This window comes from Gymnoscopelus microlampas, assembly GCF_963454915.1.
Source record: "Gymnoscopelus microlampas genome assembly, chromosome: 7".
Taxonomy (NCBI): Eukaryota; Metazoa; Chordata; class Actinopteri; order Myctophiformes; family Myctophidae; genus Gymnoscopelus; species Gymnoscopelus microlampas.
Window position 1 is genome coordinate 45,995,883 of NC_139944.1, and position 17,743 is coordinate 46,013,625.

The window sequence follows — 17,743 nt, forward strand, 5'->3', positions numbered from 1 at the left end:
CGTTATATCGAAGAATGCGTAAATGTTTTACCATATTGACTTCAACTACCAGAATGCTTTGCTCGCGCGCCTGTAGTGACCAGAGAAAATTTGAACGAATTGTCGACACAACACTGCCATCTAGGGACTATGTAGCGATGCTACGATTCCAACCAAAACTCAGATAAAATAATAAAATAAAAATAATGGATTTTTTAAAAATGAACTTGTAAACTTTGTAGAAAATGGATAGATACACAAAGGCTCTGAGGCATTTCACCAAGTGTCAGGCTTTCTCAATTCCAAAATAATAGCAATTATGCTGGTTTAAGATACTTTAACATATCTGACAGAGTTCAAAATAAAATTTCTGTCACACAGCTTTTTCTTTCGTTCTTCCAGGTATATTATAAATGTCTGGAAGAAATAAAGATGAGTATGCATGCAGCATGTGTGTTTAAAGCAGTAGGGGGTATGAGTGAGCAGGAATGTACTGTACATAACATTTGTGTGTAGTGTAAATATTAGTGGCATATTGCATTCAGGGGAATTTAGAGCACTGTAGAGACAGTGCAATTAATTAGTCATCAGTTCAAATTTCCCTTCTTATCTCCCAGTTGTTGGTGCTGTCTCTCAGGGCTTAAATTTAATCTGAATGAGTTTCACTAGAATAGTAGTAGCAAGTCATAAATAAGCTGAGTTAATATTTACCTTGTCAACGTCATTCTGTATTTTATATCTTTAGGGACATTCCTGACCTGATGTCACTCATGAATGCTGTGACAGAGTGGCCAGACTGGTTCAGGAAGTCTGCAGTCTCCTAGTCATATCCTGAGCCATACCGACAACCTACTGAATGGTTCGTATTATTAATTTATTTTTCTTTCTTTCTTTCTTTCTTTTCTCTAATGGGTTTCTTGTTAGACTTTAACTGTTTGTCAGGTTCTTTCGTTCATTCTATCTAATTTACGTTTAAAAATAAACCTGGGGGAAGTTCAGGTGTCATCATAGCAGCAGCAACAACAACAGTGTACTTCAACTCAACTTCAGTTTTATTGTCACATCACAAGTTTAAATGTGTAAAAGAGTGGGTGAAATTATTTTTGTGCAAGCAACATTAATAGGCTATTTAGAATAGAAGTAGATATCAAATGTAAAAACATTAAATATACACAACACTTTATTATAGGACTTTAGATGACTTTATAAGACAAATAAAATACACATAAATAGCAGCATTGTAATCTGTATTGGAATGAGTAGGCTATCTACAATTCAAATTTTAGGCTCCTGTATTTATGAGTCAAACTATTTATGTTACTCTGGTGGTGTATTACCAAGATATAACAGGATTGTATTCTTTTTCAGGACTATGGACAATATCATTCAAGAATTCTACCAGCACTGTATGTTTGTACTTATAATTGCCTGAACTGAAAGTGAAAGTTTATTTCCAAAAACATTAAGGAAATGGCACCTACAAATCTACTTAACATGCATGTATTTTTTTTTTTTTCTATTTACAGACAAGTTTTACCATTTTTTTGCTGTCTGTTTTGGACTGGGGTCCGGAATGGCACTTTATAGGCCCTATCGTTGTGAGTATTCATTAATGAGCTACTATAATATAACTCCTGTTATTGGTTTGGTATATTGGAAGGAAGGTTATGTGGTGGACTTGTTCAGAGACAGTGTTATGTTGTATTTCTAGCACTTGTGTTTCCTGCATTCGCCTCCGTGTTCTTCATTGTAATATTTGAGTTGGTTGGCATAGTGTCTGGTAAGATGCACTTCACCTTAACACTTTTAACAAGTGACACTCTGTTATCTGTCTGTATTAGTAGAACTCTCCTTCCTTACTTTGAATTCCATATGTTCTGTATAGTTATTATGTATATATTTACAGTATGTATTATATATATGTATATGTATACTGTATATACTATTATGTACAGTACTGTAGATACATAACACAAAAAGTTGCCTTTCTCACAAATCCATGTTCCTTACAAAGGTGGCACCATTACACCAGATAAAAAATCTACCAAACACAAATTTCCAAACTTTGTGTGTGTGTGATATGTATGTACTGTGCATATTTTTTTCTCAGGTCTGCCAGCCCATACCATAAAATGTAAAGGCCAGCCATATGATAGAAGAGGTAAAGTTTATAATAATTCATAATTGTTCTTACAATATAGCTTTGATTAATTCCAGCACTAAGTAGATCAGCGCAGCCTACATGTAGCTAACATTACTTTCCATCCATCTCCAGATGCGTACTGGGGATTATGTGCTGCTTTATTTGTAGCCGTTATAAACTTGAACTCATATCATGGTAAAGTCTTGTGGTGTTTAATGATACAGTATATTTAATATGAGAATTATACGTGAATAGCTTTAGTGTGGTAAAGCTGATATATTTCACTTGCAGTTTACACACTGTCTTATGGGATTGGGATCATGGCTTTTGCTTCTCGAGGAGCAAAACGGAAATACTCCTCTCTGTGGTAGGTAGCTCACAATAAGGTCACATAACAACATACTGTAACACCATTGTAATTTCATAGATTCAGGATAGATTGAGGTCAAAGTTGGTGAATTTCATGGGAGCTAAGTACTTATAAGTGCATTATTGAAACTACATCATTCATAATGTATTTCTTTCTCTTTTTAAACAGGGAGTTGAGAGAGATGTACTAAGAGAGCCAAATGGTGATAGAGTGGACTGGACATATTTTAACCAAGCAGACCTTTGTTTGAAGGACTAAAGTGTTGACATTTAGGGCTATGCTAAATTCTAACTGGATTTTGGAGTAACAATGGAGACTGATATTTGAACATTGTCAATGTCATTCACTTTCATGAACAAATCTTGGCAGTTTTTGCACTAGCTTTTTCTAGAGAACCTACCTCAACCATAACAAAAATATGATTTGAGAAAATAAATGTATACCTTATTGTAATGCATGCTGTAATTTATTGATATGTATGTGTAATTTATTTAGACACATTTAGTCTGTTTCACTGAAAAGTTCAATTTCATAAAGTTAATTTATACCTTTATAATGCCCAACCTGCATAGTACAGTATACACATCCTACTGTGGAAAACAAGACCAATCACTCATGAACTATTCAACTCAAATGCAGAGGACTTTATTCGATGAAATTAAGGTACATACAAATGTTCAAATGACAAACAAAGTGTTTTGGGGTTTACTATCCGGATGAAACTGTACCAACGTCTTCATGGCCACAATAAAGCACATTTTTCATCAGCACCAGCAAGCTTTGTATCATTACTTTATAACCTTATCCTTACTCTACGTACCCTTATGTTGTTGTCCACACAAAGACATACTTGCAGATGATATTTGGGAAAATGTTAGCACCTTCTGCTATTTCAACGCCGTCAAGTAATTTGCTAATGTGCATTGTGGTTTTAGGAATGATGGGTCAAACTTAAGTGGATGTCTGTGTGAATATTTATGGCCTACCTACACTGGTTTATTTTATTTTCTCCATAACTGACTTCTACTAACATGAAATCTATTTAAATCTATCACAGATTGTTGTCCTGATAAACACACCTATCACTATATGCCCCACCCAGTAAGAACTACATCAGAATAATATAAAAGTATTAAAATAGATTGTCGTAAGTTGCATTCGGTTGGACATATCAAAGAACATTTCAAAAACACATGAGTGCATCACTTAATACTTTTGTTGAGTCAGGAGGGCATGTAAGAAACTATTGTATGAGGATGAGTGTCCACTGTAAACTGCCGGCCATGTTTCTTGGCTCATCGTAGCAGAAGGTGATGTTGTGGCATAGCAGGGATAAGGGGGTGTCGGATATGGGTGTTTGTATCTTTGTGACAGATGCATGAAAGAAAAAAAGATGTGTAACTTTACTTCAAAATGTACGGCACAAACTCACATTACTTTATTTAACACACAAGGGGATTCACAGTGAAGGGAGTCAAGGTGTCATATTCACCTTGAAAACATACTGTTTCTTTTTAACAGTTGGGTGAGGCAGGAGGAGGTCTACTTGGCGTTGGCAGAGCCGCTGAGCATCTTGCGGACGGCCTGAGCGATGGCGTCACGATCGATGCCGTAGATCTTGAGCAGCTCGTGGGGCTTGCCACTGCGGGGAACATGAGACACAGCCAAGCGCTGCAGACTGAAGCCAGACTCATTGACCACGGCTGAGCACACTGCCTCCCCCAGGCCACCTGTGGAAAGATCAATGGGTCACATGAGTGAGAACGCAGTGGGTACTGTCTCTCTCTCTGGCTCAGAGAGATCCATTCACCTTTCTGTATTTTCTTAAAGGATTATTACTGCAAAAATTTAAATGTATAAAGGACATAATGTGAGCTTGTAGATCGGCTATTTTCAAATGGCCGAAATGTATATAGGGTTGAAGTGGTTAATGTATGTTTTGTAATAATAATAAAAACCTACAAAGTAACTAGTAACTAAAGCAATTGTAGTGGAGTAAAAGTACAATATTTGCCTCTGAGATGTAGTGGAGTAGAAGTAAAAGTACTGAAAACTGGAAATACTCTAGTAAAGTAAAAACAAATACCTCAAGTACAGTACTTGAGTAAATGTACTTAGTTACTTTACCACACTGTATTTACCAGAGGTAAAAATCAGTTAGATGCTCAACGTCTGGCTGATTACAAATGCCCCTCATATCTTTGGTTCAGTCCATGCCGCTGCCCACCCCCACCCACTATGTTAACGTGCCCAGGCGCATGCCCACATTGGATTGGCATAGCTGTTTGTATTATGTAGGTCACAGAAAGCCCCTTGGGCACACGCTCAGCCAAGGAAATCTGACAGCGCTCTTCCTCTCTCTCCTCTCAGCTAAAATCATGCACCACACTACTCTCCGCTTCTCCTAAGCCAATTGAAATACATCCCGCCATATCACATCTCTGTCGCTGAGCAAATAGAAATGAGCCATCGCAACACACTCTAGAGTCTAGAGTGTTTTGGTCTAGAGTCTAGAGACCAATGAGATGGCCCCAACCACATATAGAATAGAATGAGTAGCTATAATTCTAAAATGTAATGGTTACCAGGCTGGCAATCCTTCTAAAATATTAATAGATTCCATGAAAACACACCTTCATAGTAGTGATCTTCCACAGTGATGATACGCCCTCTGGTGGTGCGGGCATGGTCAATAATGGTTTTGGAATCCAGTGGTTTGATTGTGAATGGGTCAATGACCCTAATGAAGATCCTCTCTGAAAAAAACAATCATGTAGGCTATTGTTAAAAATAAATAAAAAAAGTTTAAAGCTTTAGCTAGTATCACAAAGAAATAAAGATTTGATTAAAGCAACTTTTAAAAATAATTCCACAGTAGAATGAATTGATTGTCACAGGGCTCACTGAAACCTGGTTGGAGAAAACTATGTGAGAAATCTGACTGAAAAGCTTGTGCTGAAGGGAGGTGCAGTTAATATTACTGCTCGGGACTAGATCAGCATTTTAAAAATACATTTTAATTAAAGAACGTACGTTAATTAACTCTTAAGTAAACTGACACTCAGACCTTTGCAGTGTGTACACTTCAGTTCAGTGCTGTTTTACGTTTTTTGCCATAGGTCATCATTCTTTACACAGTCTAATACAGTATTTGTAGGCTATTATGCTCAGACTTTCCCGTTTGACTCTGAGGAAATAATAAATACGTGCAAACCAGTCGAGTGCTCCAGTATTTTATTTGGGTAGTCTCTCCTGAAGTGCCCAGGAATTATTCTCTCTGATTCAAGTTGTCCCTGTTGAGCACAGACGAGCCCTTCTACCTTCAACTGGTTGAAGCGCTCTTTGTACCTATATACTCAGACTTTACCTTTCTTGAGCTGCTCAGCTGCAGCCAGAGACTCGTGCAAGGTGACCCCAGCTGCCACCACAGTCACCTGGTCTTCCTTGCTCTGGTACACCACCTGGTGAGAAGGAAAGGAAATACTGACAGTCAGGCAGGAGGACACATCACCCCAGATTCTCACATCTCCTTTATTTAAAAAATATTTTCAACCTGGCATCTCTATTTTGGGGCATGTCATTATTATAGGTGAAATACTTAAAAAGAAAAATCACAAATAACAGACATACAACACATAACATCAGGATGCATTGTGAGCTACATCGGCTATTGTCGCTGGGCAGCAGAGTATAAAATAGGGCTTAAGTGGTATAAAACACTTTTGTTCTACCTTGGCCTGCCCAACATGGAAGTCCTCATTGCTGTTGTAGATGATGGCATTCTCTGGGCGGCTAGTTCTGATGTAGCAAACACCCTTCATACACAAAAGGATAACAAAAGGTAAAACAGATTAGTACAGTATATTTCAATATCAAAAGAGTTATTTCATAATGAAGAGATAATGTCACATAAATATGTTTTCGGGAAGCCACCTAGCTTTGTGTAGGTTTTAAGTACCTTTGTATTTGCAGCTAGCTCCACAGCCTTCTCAGTAGACACACCATCACTGGGATAGAAAATGGTTGCCGTAGGAATGGCCCTGAACATGGCCATGTCCTCCAGTCCCATCTGAGAGGGACCGTCCTCTCCTGGAAATACATGAAAGACTCTCATTTTGTTCACATCACCACTCCACGAATAGTATCTATTGGCCAGTGGCCATGGGTCAACTGACAGCTACAACAGTATGCATGCAGGTGTCCAGACATAGACATGCAGTGTACCTGCACTAACAGAGGGACACCTGGTTCCCTGGTGACAGCTTCCAGGACAGACAGGAAAGGTGAAAGAGGGGAAGGCTGAGAACTAGGAGCACACCAGCAGAGGGTGAGGGGTGAGGGGTGAGGGGTATAAGGAAAACACAACATTAGAGGAAGGGAGAGAAAGGACACGCGCGCACACAGAGAACATTCATTTTTGTGACTCATTTCCATAGAGGAGGGTGTGAGACTAGGGTCTCTTTTGAATGGATTTTGGGAAGGGATACAAGAAGAGTGGGCACTAAGGAAGAGTGGGCACCTTGATATAAAATTGACTATTTTGTCCAAAATGTAGGGGAAAAAAGAAAAATGGTCGGAAGTAATGTAAAGTATACATGATGGGAACATGCACGGTACATCATTATCATTACCTACATTTATTGTGTTTATGCCCAAAATGATTGGATATACAGGTTTTGTAGCCATATTGTAGCTATATTAGGCCTTAATTGGCGAATGTTCAAGCATGTTCTCATGTATACTTTGCTTTCCTTTTGCTTTACCAAATATTTAGTTTTTTAACATTTTGGGAAAAATAGCCAATCTTACATCGAGGTGCCCACTCTTCCTGTTACATTGGGAAATGGTGAACATTGGTGTTTTAGGGTCTTTCGTGAGAGTTGTCGGTGCAGAACATGATGGGAGGGATTGAAGTGTGTACCAGAGAGAGAGAGGGTTTACTAACCAATGGACAGGCCACAGTGGGAGCCACACAGGTTGATGTTGCTCTCTGAAATGGCAGCCATGCGGAGCTGGTCATATGCGCGGGTGAAGAAGGAGGCCAGCGTGCTGGCAAACACAACGTTCCTCTCACGGGCGGCACAGCCCGTGGCAACACTGACCTATAGGACATGAATAAGCATGAGTCAAGGAATGGAAGGCTATTATTATAATTTTCTAGTGCTTCAGATGAATTCTTATGATTCCCCCACATTTGATCTTGAGATGAACATCCAAAGGGTCAGAAATCTCCTGCATCTATGTCATATAAAAGGGATGGATCCTGCTTCTTTGAACCAAAGCTCAAGTTTAGTAGAGAGTCGCGATTCAGTGAGGAGGAGAGCCTCTATCAAAGCTCAGAAGCTTTACTGTCACGTATGAGTGGAATCTTTGGCATGCCTCCTCCTCGGATCATTTCCTCTTTCCTGTCTTGAAAGGCCTCCCCAATCCCTGAGCTCATCTCCTGTATGTGTCTAAATATGATCAAGATTGCCAAAGGAAACTACAACAACCATGAATCGCTTGCAAAAACTGACCATAGGTAATTCCTTTAAAGTGTGGAAGTGATGCTACAGAGCTTTATCAGACTCAAATATTGTAAATTACATTTGTTAATTTGAACATTGAAGCATTCCCATCTATAGCAGTGGTTCTCAACCAGGTCCAGGGACCACCAGTTGTCCTTGAGGGGGTTCTAGGTGGTCCCCAGCTAAATGATGGAGAGTTGGTAACCAAATAGACCCTTATAGATCTTTAACTCTTGAGATTGTAAAATGAAACCAAATGGACCCGTAATGGTTTCATTTTACGCTCTCAAGAGTTAAATTATTGTTAAACATCTGCATTAATTAATTTACAAGACGTCTACACAATTAGAGAATGTAGAGGAATTGTTATTTTGACAAAATTGTATCCAACTTTAACAAAATATTCGACGTTTTGGGTCTGAGAGGCTAAACCTCATCAGATGGTGGTCCGTGGCTCAAATGCTGAATAAATAATGGACCATGATATGAAAATGGTTGAGAACCACTGATCTATTAGTAAGGTTACATTATACTTCAATTATCTATAATAGTTGATTCCATTCAATAACAAAAAAAATTCTATAAACATTTGATTGTATAGGTTCATGCCTCACTTTCACTACCAATTTCATTGAAGCCTGTCTAATTTGGGCATTTTGAATGAAGGTTGTTGCAGCTCTGCACATGCGACATTATGAGAACTGTGGTGCATCCAGCCAGATGGCCCCACCCTCTGCACTGATTAATATTTCACCTCCAAAAACTGTCATAACGGCTTCACATCACACATGCGCCTGACCTAGATTGGCGCTGCTACATTAAATCCAGCAGGGCCTGATCGTCTCTCCCAAAAATGTTAATCTACTAGGGTCAACTAAACAGGGACGAGATCAGATGGAGGCTGGCCAGCCATAGGCAGCAGCTGCCTTGCAGCACACCACAGAGCGGTGCGCTGTAAAGTGGGTCACCCGCATCATGGATGGAACACCCAATGCATTATTTAATCATCCAAGCCTCAGACACACAGACAAGAGACATGTGGGTGGACTCAGCCAATCAGAGGCAGGAGAGGGTACTTTACTTTTCAGCAAATCAGCACTGGATATGAAGAGAGACTCAGAGAGGAGCTTTACGTGGAAAATCCACTTCTGAATATTCGTGAAGACGTGTGATTCAGAGAAATGGTAAAATGGACTGCATTTCTACAGCGCGGAGGCGGAGGAAACCATGCAAGGCACCGTCCTGCAGAGAGAGCTTGATGGAGACTAAACTGAATGTGAAACCTTGCAATAACGGATCATCCTTTCTTCGTCACATTTGAACACATTTTATTTGGGGAAAATAGGCCGAATGCATGTGTTTGGGTAAAGGAGAGGTCATACTGTACCATGTTTTGCTGAGCGATGTAGCACTCGACAAAGCGATTAGGGTGCTCGTTCTTGAAGATCTCAGAGTAGGTGAAATTGTTGGTATCTCCATCGAGGGCCACGACGCGCTCATTGTAACGGCCCAGCTTGGCGATGGCCATCCCATACGCCTTACGAGTGGCAATCTATAGAGAGAAATCAATCAGTCATTATAACTGACTTAATGGGTGAATATCTGTTATTCCTTTCGTCTATGTGTGTGTGTGTGCGTGTGCGTGTGCGTGTGCGTGTGCGTGTGCGTGTACGTGTGCGTGTGTGTGTGTGTGTGTGTGTGTGTGTGTGTGTGTGTGTGTGTGTGCGTGTGTGTGTGTGTGTGTGTGTGTGTGCGTGCGTACGTGTGCGTGTGCGTGCGTGTGTGTGTGCGCGAGCACTGATGTGCTGGTGGGTCATTGGCAGTGATGAAAGAAGTACTGACATGTTTTACTTATCGCGACGCATTGTGAGCTTGTAGATCGGCTATTTAAAAATGGCCGAAATGTAGCCTATATAGGGTTGAAGTGGTTAATGTATGTTTTGTAATAATAATCAAAATCTACAAAGTAACTAGTTTTCAAATAATTGTAATGGAGGTAAAGTACAATATTTGCCTCTGAGATGTAGTAAAAGTACAGAAGTAAAAGTAAAAGTACAGAACATTTGAAATACTCCAGTAAAATAAAGTAAAAAAATACGGCGGAGACAAAAATGTACTTAAGTATTGTACTTGAGTACACGTAGTTACTTTACACCACTGGTCATTGGACGATTATACCTTCTCTCCAGACTTATAGCTTGGAGCGCTGGGCATCCTGATGTTCCTCAGGCTAACGGGCGGCGCGTCCTCCATGGGCGTAGCAGGGTACAGCCGCTTGCTGCTGTTCACGATGCGACTCTGCAGATCCTTCATGACCACCTCTGCCATGTCCTTGGGCAGAGGCTTGGCGTGCCAGCCCATCTTGTCCTCTGCAGCTTTGAAAACCAAACACAAACACTACATCATTAAATGAACACATTGGATTTGCTGGCTGACGATGCATCATTTTGGTTCAGAATGTGTGCTGAATATAGAGGGCATTGTACTTGTACAAGAATGGATGAGTATGAGAATCAACAGACGTTGAAGTACCTGGAATGCCCTTGCCCTTTATGGTTTTAGCCAGGATGGCGGTGGGTTGGTGGCGTGGCTGGCTCAGGGCCTTGCACAGCTCCTCCACGCTGTGACCGTCCACAATGATGGCATGCCAGCTGCGCACACGCACGCACACACACACACACACACACACACACACACACACACACACACACACACACACACACACCCCAGAGGTGTTGTTGAGGCACACAGCGATCACTTTGTATGTGGTATTGTGTGCCTCATGTACGCAGACTCATGTTGAGCATACAAAAGATTCATGTTGGGCTCATTTGGGCTTTTTGGCCTTTATTGACAGTATATAGTAGGTCGAGACAGGAAAGAGGGAGAGAGAGACGGGGAAGGACACGCAGCAAAGGTCGTCGGGATTGGCATTTGAACCCGCAACACACTGTCAGGCTGCATTGGTTTGCGCCTGGACTGCTAGGGCAGCGGGCACCCCCAAGAAAAACATATTTCAAAGAAAAGAGGTCGCACAGCTCGTAGTCACGATGCAATAACTTTGTAAAATGATTTAAGACACCAATGTTTTGACAGAGTATGTCTTCTTCAGGGTGAAGTAGCATACAATAGACACACCCACCCACCCACTCACTCACACAAATGCATTGCACACATGCACACAAACTTGTGAACGCACACACACACACACACACACACACACACACACACACACACACACACACACACACACACACACACACACACACACACACACACACACACACACACAGGGACGTCACGGGCTCTCAGAAGGTGGGGGGGATGGACTTTCGGTGGACTATACCCCTTACTTTACACTTTGGCTATTCAAAATTGTGCGTTTTTTGGGCAGATTTTGTTAGTTTTTTTTCGCGTTATGGTTACTTTATTTCGGTTTTAGGGTTAGGGTTAGGTTATTTAATTCTTATTTTTGCCTGATTTTACCGATTTATTATCTTTTTTATTTATTTATTTTTTTAAGTGGGGGGTATGAAATCACGGATCTGTGAGAGGTGAGGGTGTCGTACGCACAGTGAATGGCCGTGACGCCCCTGCACACACACCACCCTCTGAAACGCTCATATATAACTTTTCTTCTCTCTCATTAATTATTTACCCAAAAGCTTCGCATCGTTTCTGGTATTTCTCCAGGTGGTGCTGCAGTGGTGCCGGGTCACTTTGGCCCAGGCGGTTGATGTCCATGATGGCCACCAGGTTGTCCAGCTGGTAGTGGGAGGCGAAGGACATGGCCTCCCAGACAGAGCCTTCTGACAGCTCGCCATCACCCATCAGGCAGTAGACATCATAGCTGAGGACCGGTGGAAAACAAAACAATACTTTACCAATACTGCAATGTACTGTTGAAACACTCTGTTACAAGTACAAGTCTAGTAATAAAAATGTACTTGAGTAAAAGTACAAAAGTATTGGCATCAACATATACCAAAAGTAAAAGTAATTTTGTTAGTTCAGCATGTATAAAAATCTTTTGGAAATAGCAGATCTACAGTACAAGCTCACAACGCAGCGTTGTAAGTATATACTGTAGGGCTGAAATGGTGAGTGTATGTTTTGTAATAATAATCTATATATAAAAATTAACTAGTAATTAACATTTTCAAATAATTGTAGTGGAGTAAAAGTACAATATTTGCCTCTGAGATGTAGTGGAGTAGAAGTAAAAGTATTGAAGATCCAAGTAAACCCAAGTAAAGTAAAAAATAACTAAAAAAATACCTGTACTTAAGTAAGTACAGTACTTGAGTAAATCTACTTAGTTACTTTCCACCACTGTTTGTGTGTGTGTGTGTGTGTGTGTGTGTGTGTGTGTGTGTGTGTGTGTGTGTGTGTGTGTGTGTGTGTGTGTGTGTGTGTGTGTGTGTGTGTGTGTGTGTGTGTGTGTGTGTGTGTGTGTGTGTGTGTGTGTGTGTGTTAGTGAGAAGTGTCATGTTGCAAGCTAATGCTCCCTGACACTTTTCCAGTCAAATTGGTCCACTTTCCCTAATCTGACAGAATGGATTGGTAGCCCTGCTGGGAGTGGCTGACTGGTACGATTATTGACCCTCACTTCTTTGTCTGAAACACATCACACACAGCACCGTCTTACCGAGCCCATAGTATTTTAACATAGATTAAAGGGATAGTTCACCCAAAGAAATTGAATCTTTTTCTATCGATTAGTCACCCAATGGAGACTTGAATTCATGGATATTGCTTTGTTTTTGTCGCATTCCTAAGCCAATAATTTGATGACCAGCGGACCGGTAGGCAGCAGTTCCGGTAGGATACACAGAGGAGACTCTTTGTGTCTCCTGCCGGAACCGTTGCCGGTCATCAAATTATTGGCTTAGGAATGCAACAAAAACAAAAAGATATACATGAATTCAAGTCTCCATGTGACTAATAGATAGAAAAAAGGCATTCGGGGGTTAACTATCCCTTTAACCATTTTCAACCTAGCATCCCTATTTTGGGCATGTCATATGCAACATTTTTCAAAACATAAAAGAAATGTGAAAATAGCAGATCTACAAGCTTTGTCAAAAAACAACCAAAAATTGATTTCTTATTTATTTGTCTTAGTTATTTGTCATAATATCTGCCTTCTGCAACTTTTGTTCACAAAGCCTAAAAGCCAAACTGATTTTTTTTTTGTATTCATATGTTCCAATGTTCAATGCCAAAAACACAATTAAATCGTTAATCGCAATTATTGTGTGTGGCAATGAATCGTCAACTTAAATGTTGTAACGGTGACAGCCCTATGCGACACGTTAGCTCGGAGATCAGTTCCTGTTTTGGAAGCGACACCGTCCTACTAAATTAGGCTTCATGACTGCCGGGGCTGTGATTATTAGAGCAGAAGAATTGGGAGAGCTGAACATGCAGCCACGCTGCACACCCACAAATAGTCTCACTGTACAATAAAAAATGTAAAAAACCTTCACCACCCGAATACATGGAAGAACCTGCAAAATTAGATAAAAGAAAAGACCAGGCTTAAAGGGATAGTTCACCCAAAAAACTTTTTTTTTCCTATTGATTAATCACCCCATGGAGACTTGAATTCATGGATATGTTTTTGTTTTTGTCACATTCCTAAGCCAATAATTTAACCCTAACCTTTACCCTTACCCTCTTTGTGTCTCCAACTGGAACCGCTGCCAGTCATGAAATTATTGGCTTAGGAATGCGACCAAAAAAAAGCCCATGTGTGTGTGTGTGTGTGTGTGTGTGTGTGTGTGTGTGTGTGTGTGTGTGTGTGTGTGTGTGTGTGTGTGTGTGTGTGTGTGTGTGTGTGTGTGTGTGTGTGTGTGAACTCTAACCTGGCCTTGTCAAAGTACTTCCCAGTGTAAGCCATTCCGCAAGCTACACCAAGCCCCTGTCCCAAAGAGCCAGTGGCCACATCCACAAATTGCTGCCTCTGAAATTGCCACACACACACACACACACACACACACACACACACACACACACACACACACACACACACACACACACACACACACACACACACACACACACACACACACACACACACACACACACACACACAGTTGACTTAAGGCTAATATTTACTTCATGATACTCCCTACTAGATAGTACAGTATATGAACTTGGGAGGTATGCATTCCTATTCATTAGATGAGATGAACTCTATAGATGAATTTCATTCAGTTTTTGTACTGTTTTTATCTGGTTATGCTTGTATTTTATGACATGAATTCTAAAAAAAATGTAGTAGTAGTATTTTTCTGCACTATTTATTTTATTCTTTTATGATTTTGCTGTCTTTAACTAGGAGACACATAATTTCGTTTTTTTTCCAAAGCTGCTTGCAGATGGGAAACAAAAGACAAATAAAGCAATCTTGAATGTTCATGCTATGCTGGGTGCTGGGGGGTGAGGGGGCTGAGGGAGTAGCAGACAGTGGACACTCACAGGGACAGCACTCACAGGCGATGGGTGGCTCTCCAGGGTAGAGTCAACCTGACACAGACTGAGCAGCTCATTCTCCTTCAGATAGCCTGTCTCTGCCCACATGGCGTACAGGGCAGGAGCGGCATGACCCTGCATGAGGACGGATACACAACCACATAGTCTGTCAGACAACACTGATACACACAGTGGTGGGAAAAGTACTGACATTTTTCACGAAAGTAAAAGTATCAATACTGCAATGAAAAAAATACTTTGGTAGGCCGGTAATCAAAATTGACTTGAGTAAAAAAGTACAAATTTTACAAAAATGTATGTATATGAGTATGAGAATACACTCAGACCCTAATGGGTGGCTGTTCATTGTTATATACACACATGAAACATTTAATACCTTAGACAGGACGAAGCGGTCATTGTTGAAGTTCCTGGGATCTTCAGGGCGAAACTTCATGGAGTGAAAGAAGAGAGTAGACATGATCTCTGCTACACTGCAGCATGATGTTGGGTGCCTGCAGGAAATAGGCTTCTGTTACTCAAATATCTACATCAATGTGTGTACACACACACACACACACACACACACACACACACACACACACACACACACACACACACACACACACACACACACACACACACACACACACACACACACACACACACACACACACACACACACACACCACATGCACAGGGCATTGGTTTAAAAGGCATTTTAATTGACCTTTTGCATTCAAATGTTTAAGCTTTTAATTATTTAGCAAATATCAAAGTCAAGAACAAGATCACCCCAACAGTGCAGACAGAAGCCATCAGTGGCCAAATACATTGTATGATCTCAATGACCACCAGCAAATCACATTGTGTAATAAAATGTAAATTCAGGTTTAAACAGCAAACTTCATGCATAATGTCTTTGCGATCTGCGTTTCTTGAAGCCCCAGATGGAAGAATAGTTTGGAAAGATTCCAAATCATGTCAGATTTACTCTTTTGTTGTGTCTTATTACCATTGATACTGTCGTTGAGTGTAAAATAAAAAATAACAAGTTCTGCAACGACTGGTTGAGCTTTCTTTCTTTTTTTTTGTATCAATAAATAGTTACCATAATAAGTAAATGTGCCTCCCATAAAGTCAGCTTCCAGGTGTCATATAGAACCATCCAGAGAGGGCACCATGTAGCACTGATTTGAAACCAAGTAAGCAGGTATTAGTCTCGCATAGGCAGACTTTTCACAGCTCCACCCTACTTCGCTTGAGAAAGAGAGTAGGCGGAGCTGTGGCTACGCTTATTGCGGTTACGCTAGACTACAGTATGTATAGGCCTCTTTTATCACTGATCAAAGACACTGATAAAATACTGATACTTCTTTAGAACAAAACACTTAAGTAGACCACTATGAACCACTAAAACTTATTTTCAATGGTTACTTACGTTTTTTAAACTAACACTGGAAGTTTGGGGTCTCAGTTTCAGACCCCAAATGATTTTATCGCCAAACCCCTACACAGAACATTAATGGTTCTTCCTAATCATCACTCTGACCAATTTTGTTTCCTAAAATCTCATTCCACAAAACAACAAGATTCTACCAGAGGCATTTAAAGGCGAGCATACAGTACAGTATGCATGGTAATATGGTTCCCACTGGGGCCATGTGTCCAACACACGTGCAGTCTGCATATCTATACGTGCAACATGCAGCTACCAAACGATGAGACATTGAGGTCATTGCATTTCAATTCATCTTGATATTAAAACAAAATAAAAATATTTATTCTTCAAACGGCAGAAACAAATACAATGGAAATCCAAAACAAAAGAAGGGTATAAGATATGTTTGAGTATAATGCTCATAAATCTGAACACATATGGGTGACTTCCGAAAATAATATATTATTTATATATAATATGTTATATTCATATATCTCTATCTGTCTAACATCTGTCCATCATTAGGGGTTGTGCTTTGTGAAAGTAATTACAATTATTTACATTATGCATAATATGATATATAAAAGCTTAAATAACTTTAATATTACTATAACTTTACAGTACTTATTACACAACATGGATAGACAATATTTTATATCTATCCCTCCGATACACTAAATGGTCTCATCTCAGTAAACAACTCATGATCATTTTATACCGTTAACAGAGCATGAGAACAAAGGCGGTACATGCTGTTCCTTTTCACTAGCATGCGTATCTGTGTGTGTGTGTGTGTGTGTGTGTGTGTGTGTGTGTGTGTGTGTGTGTGTGTGTGTGTGTGTGTGTGTGTGTGTGTGTGTGTGTGTGTGTGTGTGTGTGTGTGTGTGTGTGTGTGTGTGTGAGAGCGAGAGAGAGCGAGCAGTTAGAAATATGCACAGTAAATTCCTGCACTAATTAATCCATTTGCAACACTGACAGTGTATAAATTGTACAGAAATCTCAGATATCATAATGTATAAATTAATACATTATCAGAGTTAAATTAACACAGAGGACTGCACAGTGTGTGCAGTATAGGTGTGCAAATATGCATATTTGCACGAAATCAGATTTTTGCGCCTAGACTAACATTTTGCGCATTGGATGGTGTTGAGTTGAGTGAACTTGTCCATGCATGTGCTCCATCATGTGCTTCAGTAGTAGCGGAGAGACTCACCCACTGCCTGCAGCCGTGGTCGCCTTGATGGAGTTGATCCGGAGGCGGCTGGCGATGTTCCTCAGTGCCTGCACTGTCTGCTGGTCAGGTTTGTGATAGTCCTCCATGAAGCCAAAAATTTCAAGCACCACAGCCCCAGAGAAAGTGGGTGAAAACAACAAAACAACAACAACGACGGTATGCTGTGTGTGTGTGTGAATGTGTGTGTATGAGTGTGTGTGCGTATGTGTGTGAGTGGGTGAGTGGGTGTGTGTGTGAGTGTGTGTGTGTGTGAGTGCGTGGGAGTTAAAGGGCTGGCCTGGCAGAGATGCACCCGGCTGGTGTGTGTGTGAGTGGCAGAGAGAGGGATGCAAAGGAGAACAAGCAGGTTTTATCCTTTCGTGCGTGCAGATACTGTACATACGCACACAGTGACACACACACACACACACACAACACAAAAACACACGTAAAGGAGGGGGAGCCCGGTGACGTGGGATGGGTGTTACTGTACTAAGGGGAAGGGTGGGGGGGGAGGGTCACAGCAGGAGGGGTGTGGTTGGGGGCAGATGGATGGATGGGAGGAGGGAGGACGTTTGACGCATCAAACCACAATTGTCTGTGGCTTCAC

At 40.7% G+C, this 17,743-nt stretch overlaps 2 protein-coding genes across 3 annotated transcripts; one reads left to right on the top strand and one right to left on the bottom strand.

Annotated features, from left to right (window-relative positions):
• Positions 1-583: 583 nt before the first annotated feature.
• On the top strand, positions 584-3,730 carry LOC311048716 (uncharacterized protein). 2 transcript variants are annotated; one of them, XM_084061986.1, is made up of 8 exons: positions 584-842; positions 1,348-1,385; positions 1,506-1,577; positions 1,691-1,759; positions 2,090-2,140; positions 2,255-2,317; positions 2,414-2,489; positions 2,661-3,730. In XM_084061986.1, exons 2-8 carry the CDS (start codon positions 1,352-1,354, stop codon positions 2,680-2,682), a joined length of 387 nt encoding a protein of 128 aa, XP_083918112.1. In that variant the 5' UTR covers positions 584-842; positions 1,348-1,351; the 3' UTR covers positions 2,683-3,730. The 2 variants fall into 2 exon arrangements, 1 of the variants encoding a protein (XP_083918112.1); XR_014601106.1 differs by lacking the exon at positions 2,255-2,317.
• Positions 3,731-3,888: 158 nt separating this feature from the next.
• tkta (transketolase a) lies at positions 3,889-17,240 on the bottom strand (the record flags this gene model as incomplete). The annotated part of the gene is made up of 14 exons (XM_084062631.1): positions 3,889-4,222; positions 5,126-5,248; positions 5,860-5,953; positions 6,224-6,307; positions 6,451-6,581; positions 7,438-7,594; positions 9,387-9,551; positions 10,178-10,374; positions 10,532-10,650; positions 11,658-11,849; positions 13,867-13,964; positions 14,498-14,611; positions 14,874-14,991; positions 17,134-17,240. The coding sequence occupies 14 exons, from the start codon at positions 17,238-17,240 to the stop codon at positions 4,035-4,037; spliced, it is 1,887 nt and encodes a 628-aa protein (XP_083918757.1). The 3' UTR covers positions 3,889-4,034.
• Between the last annotated feature and the right edge of the window lie 503 nt (positions 17,241-17,743).

Bases quoted from the DNA above. Each gene is read 5' to 3' on its own strand.
- LOC311048716 (XM_084061986.1), top strand. From the start codon at position 1,352: ATGGACAATATCATTCAAGAATTCTACCAGCACT. The intron at 1,578-1,690 runs GTGAGTATTCAT...TTGTATTTCTAG, and splicing joins ACTTTATAGGCCCTATCGTT to CACTTGTGTTTCCTGCATTC. The intron at 1,760-2,089 runs GTAAGATGCACT...TTTTTTTCTCAG, and splicing joins GTTGGTTGGCATAGTGTCTG to GTCTGCCAGCCCATACCATA.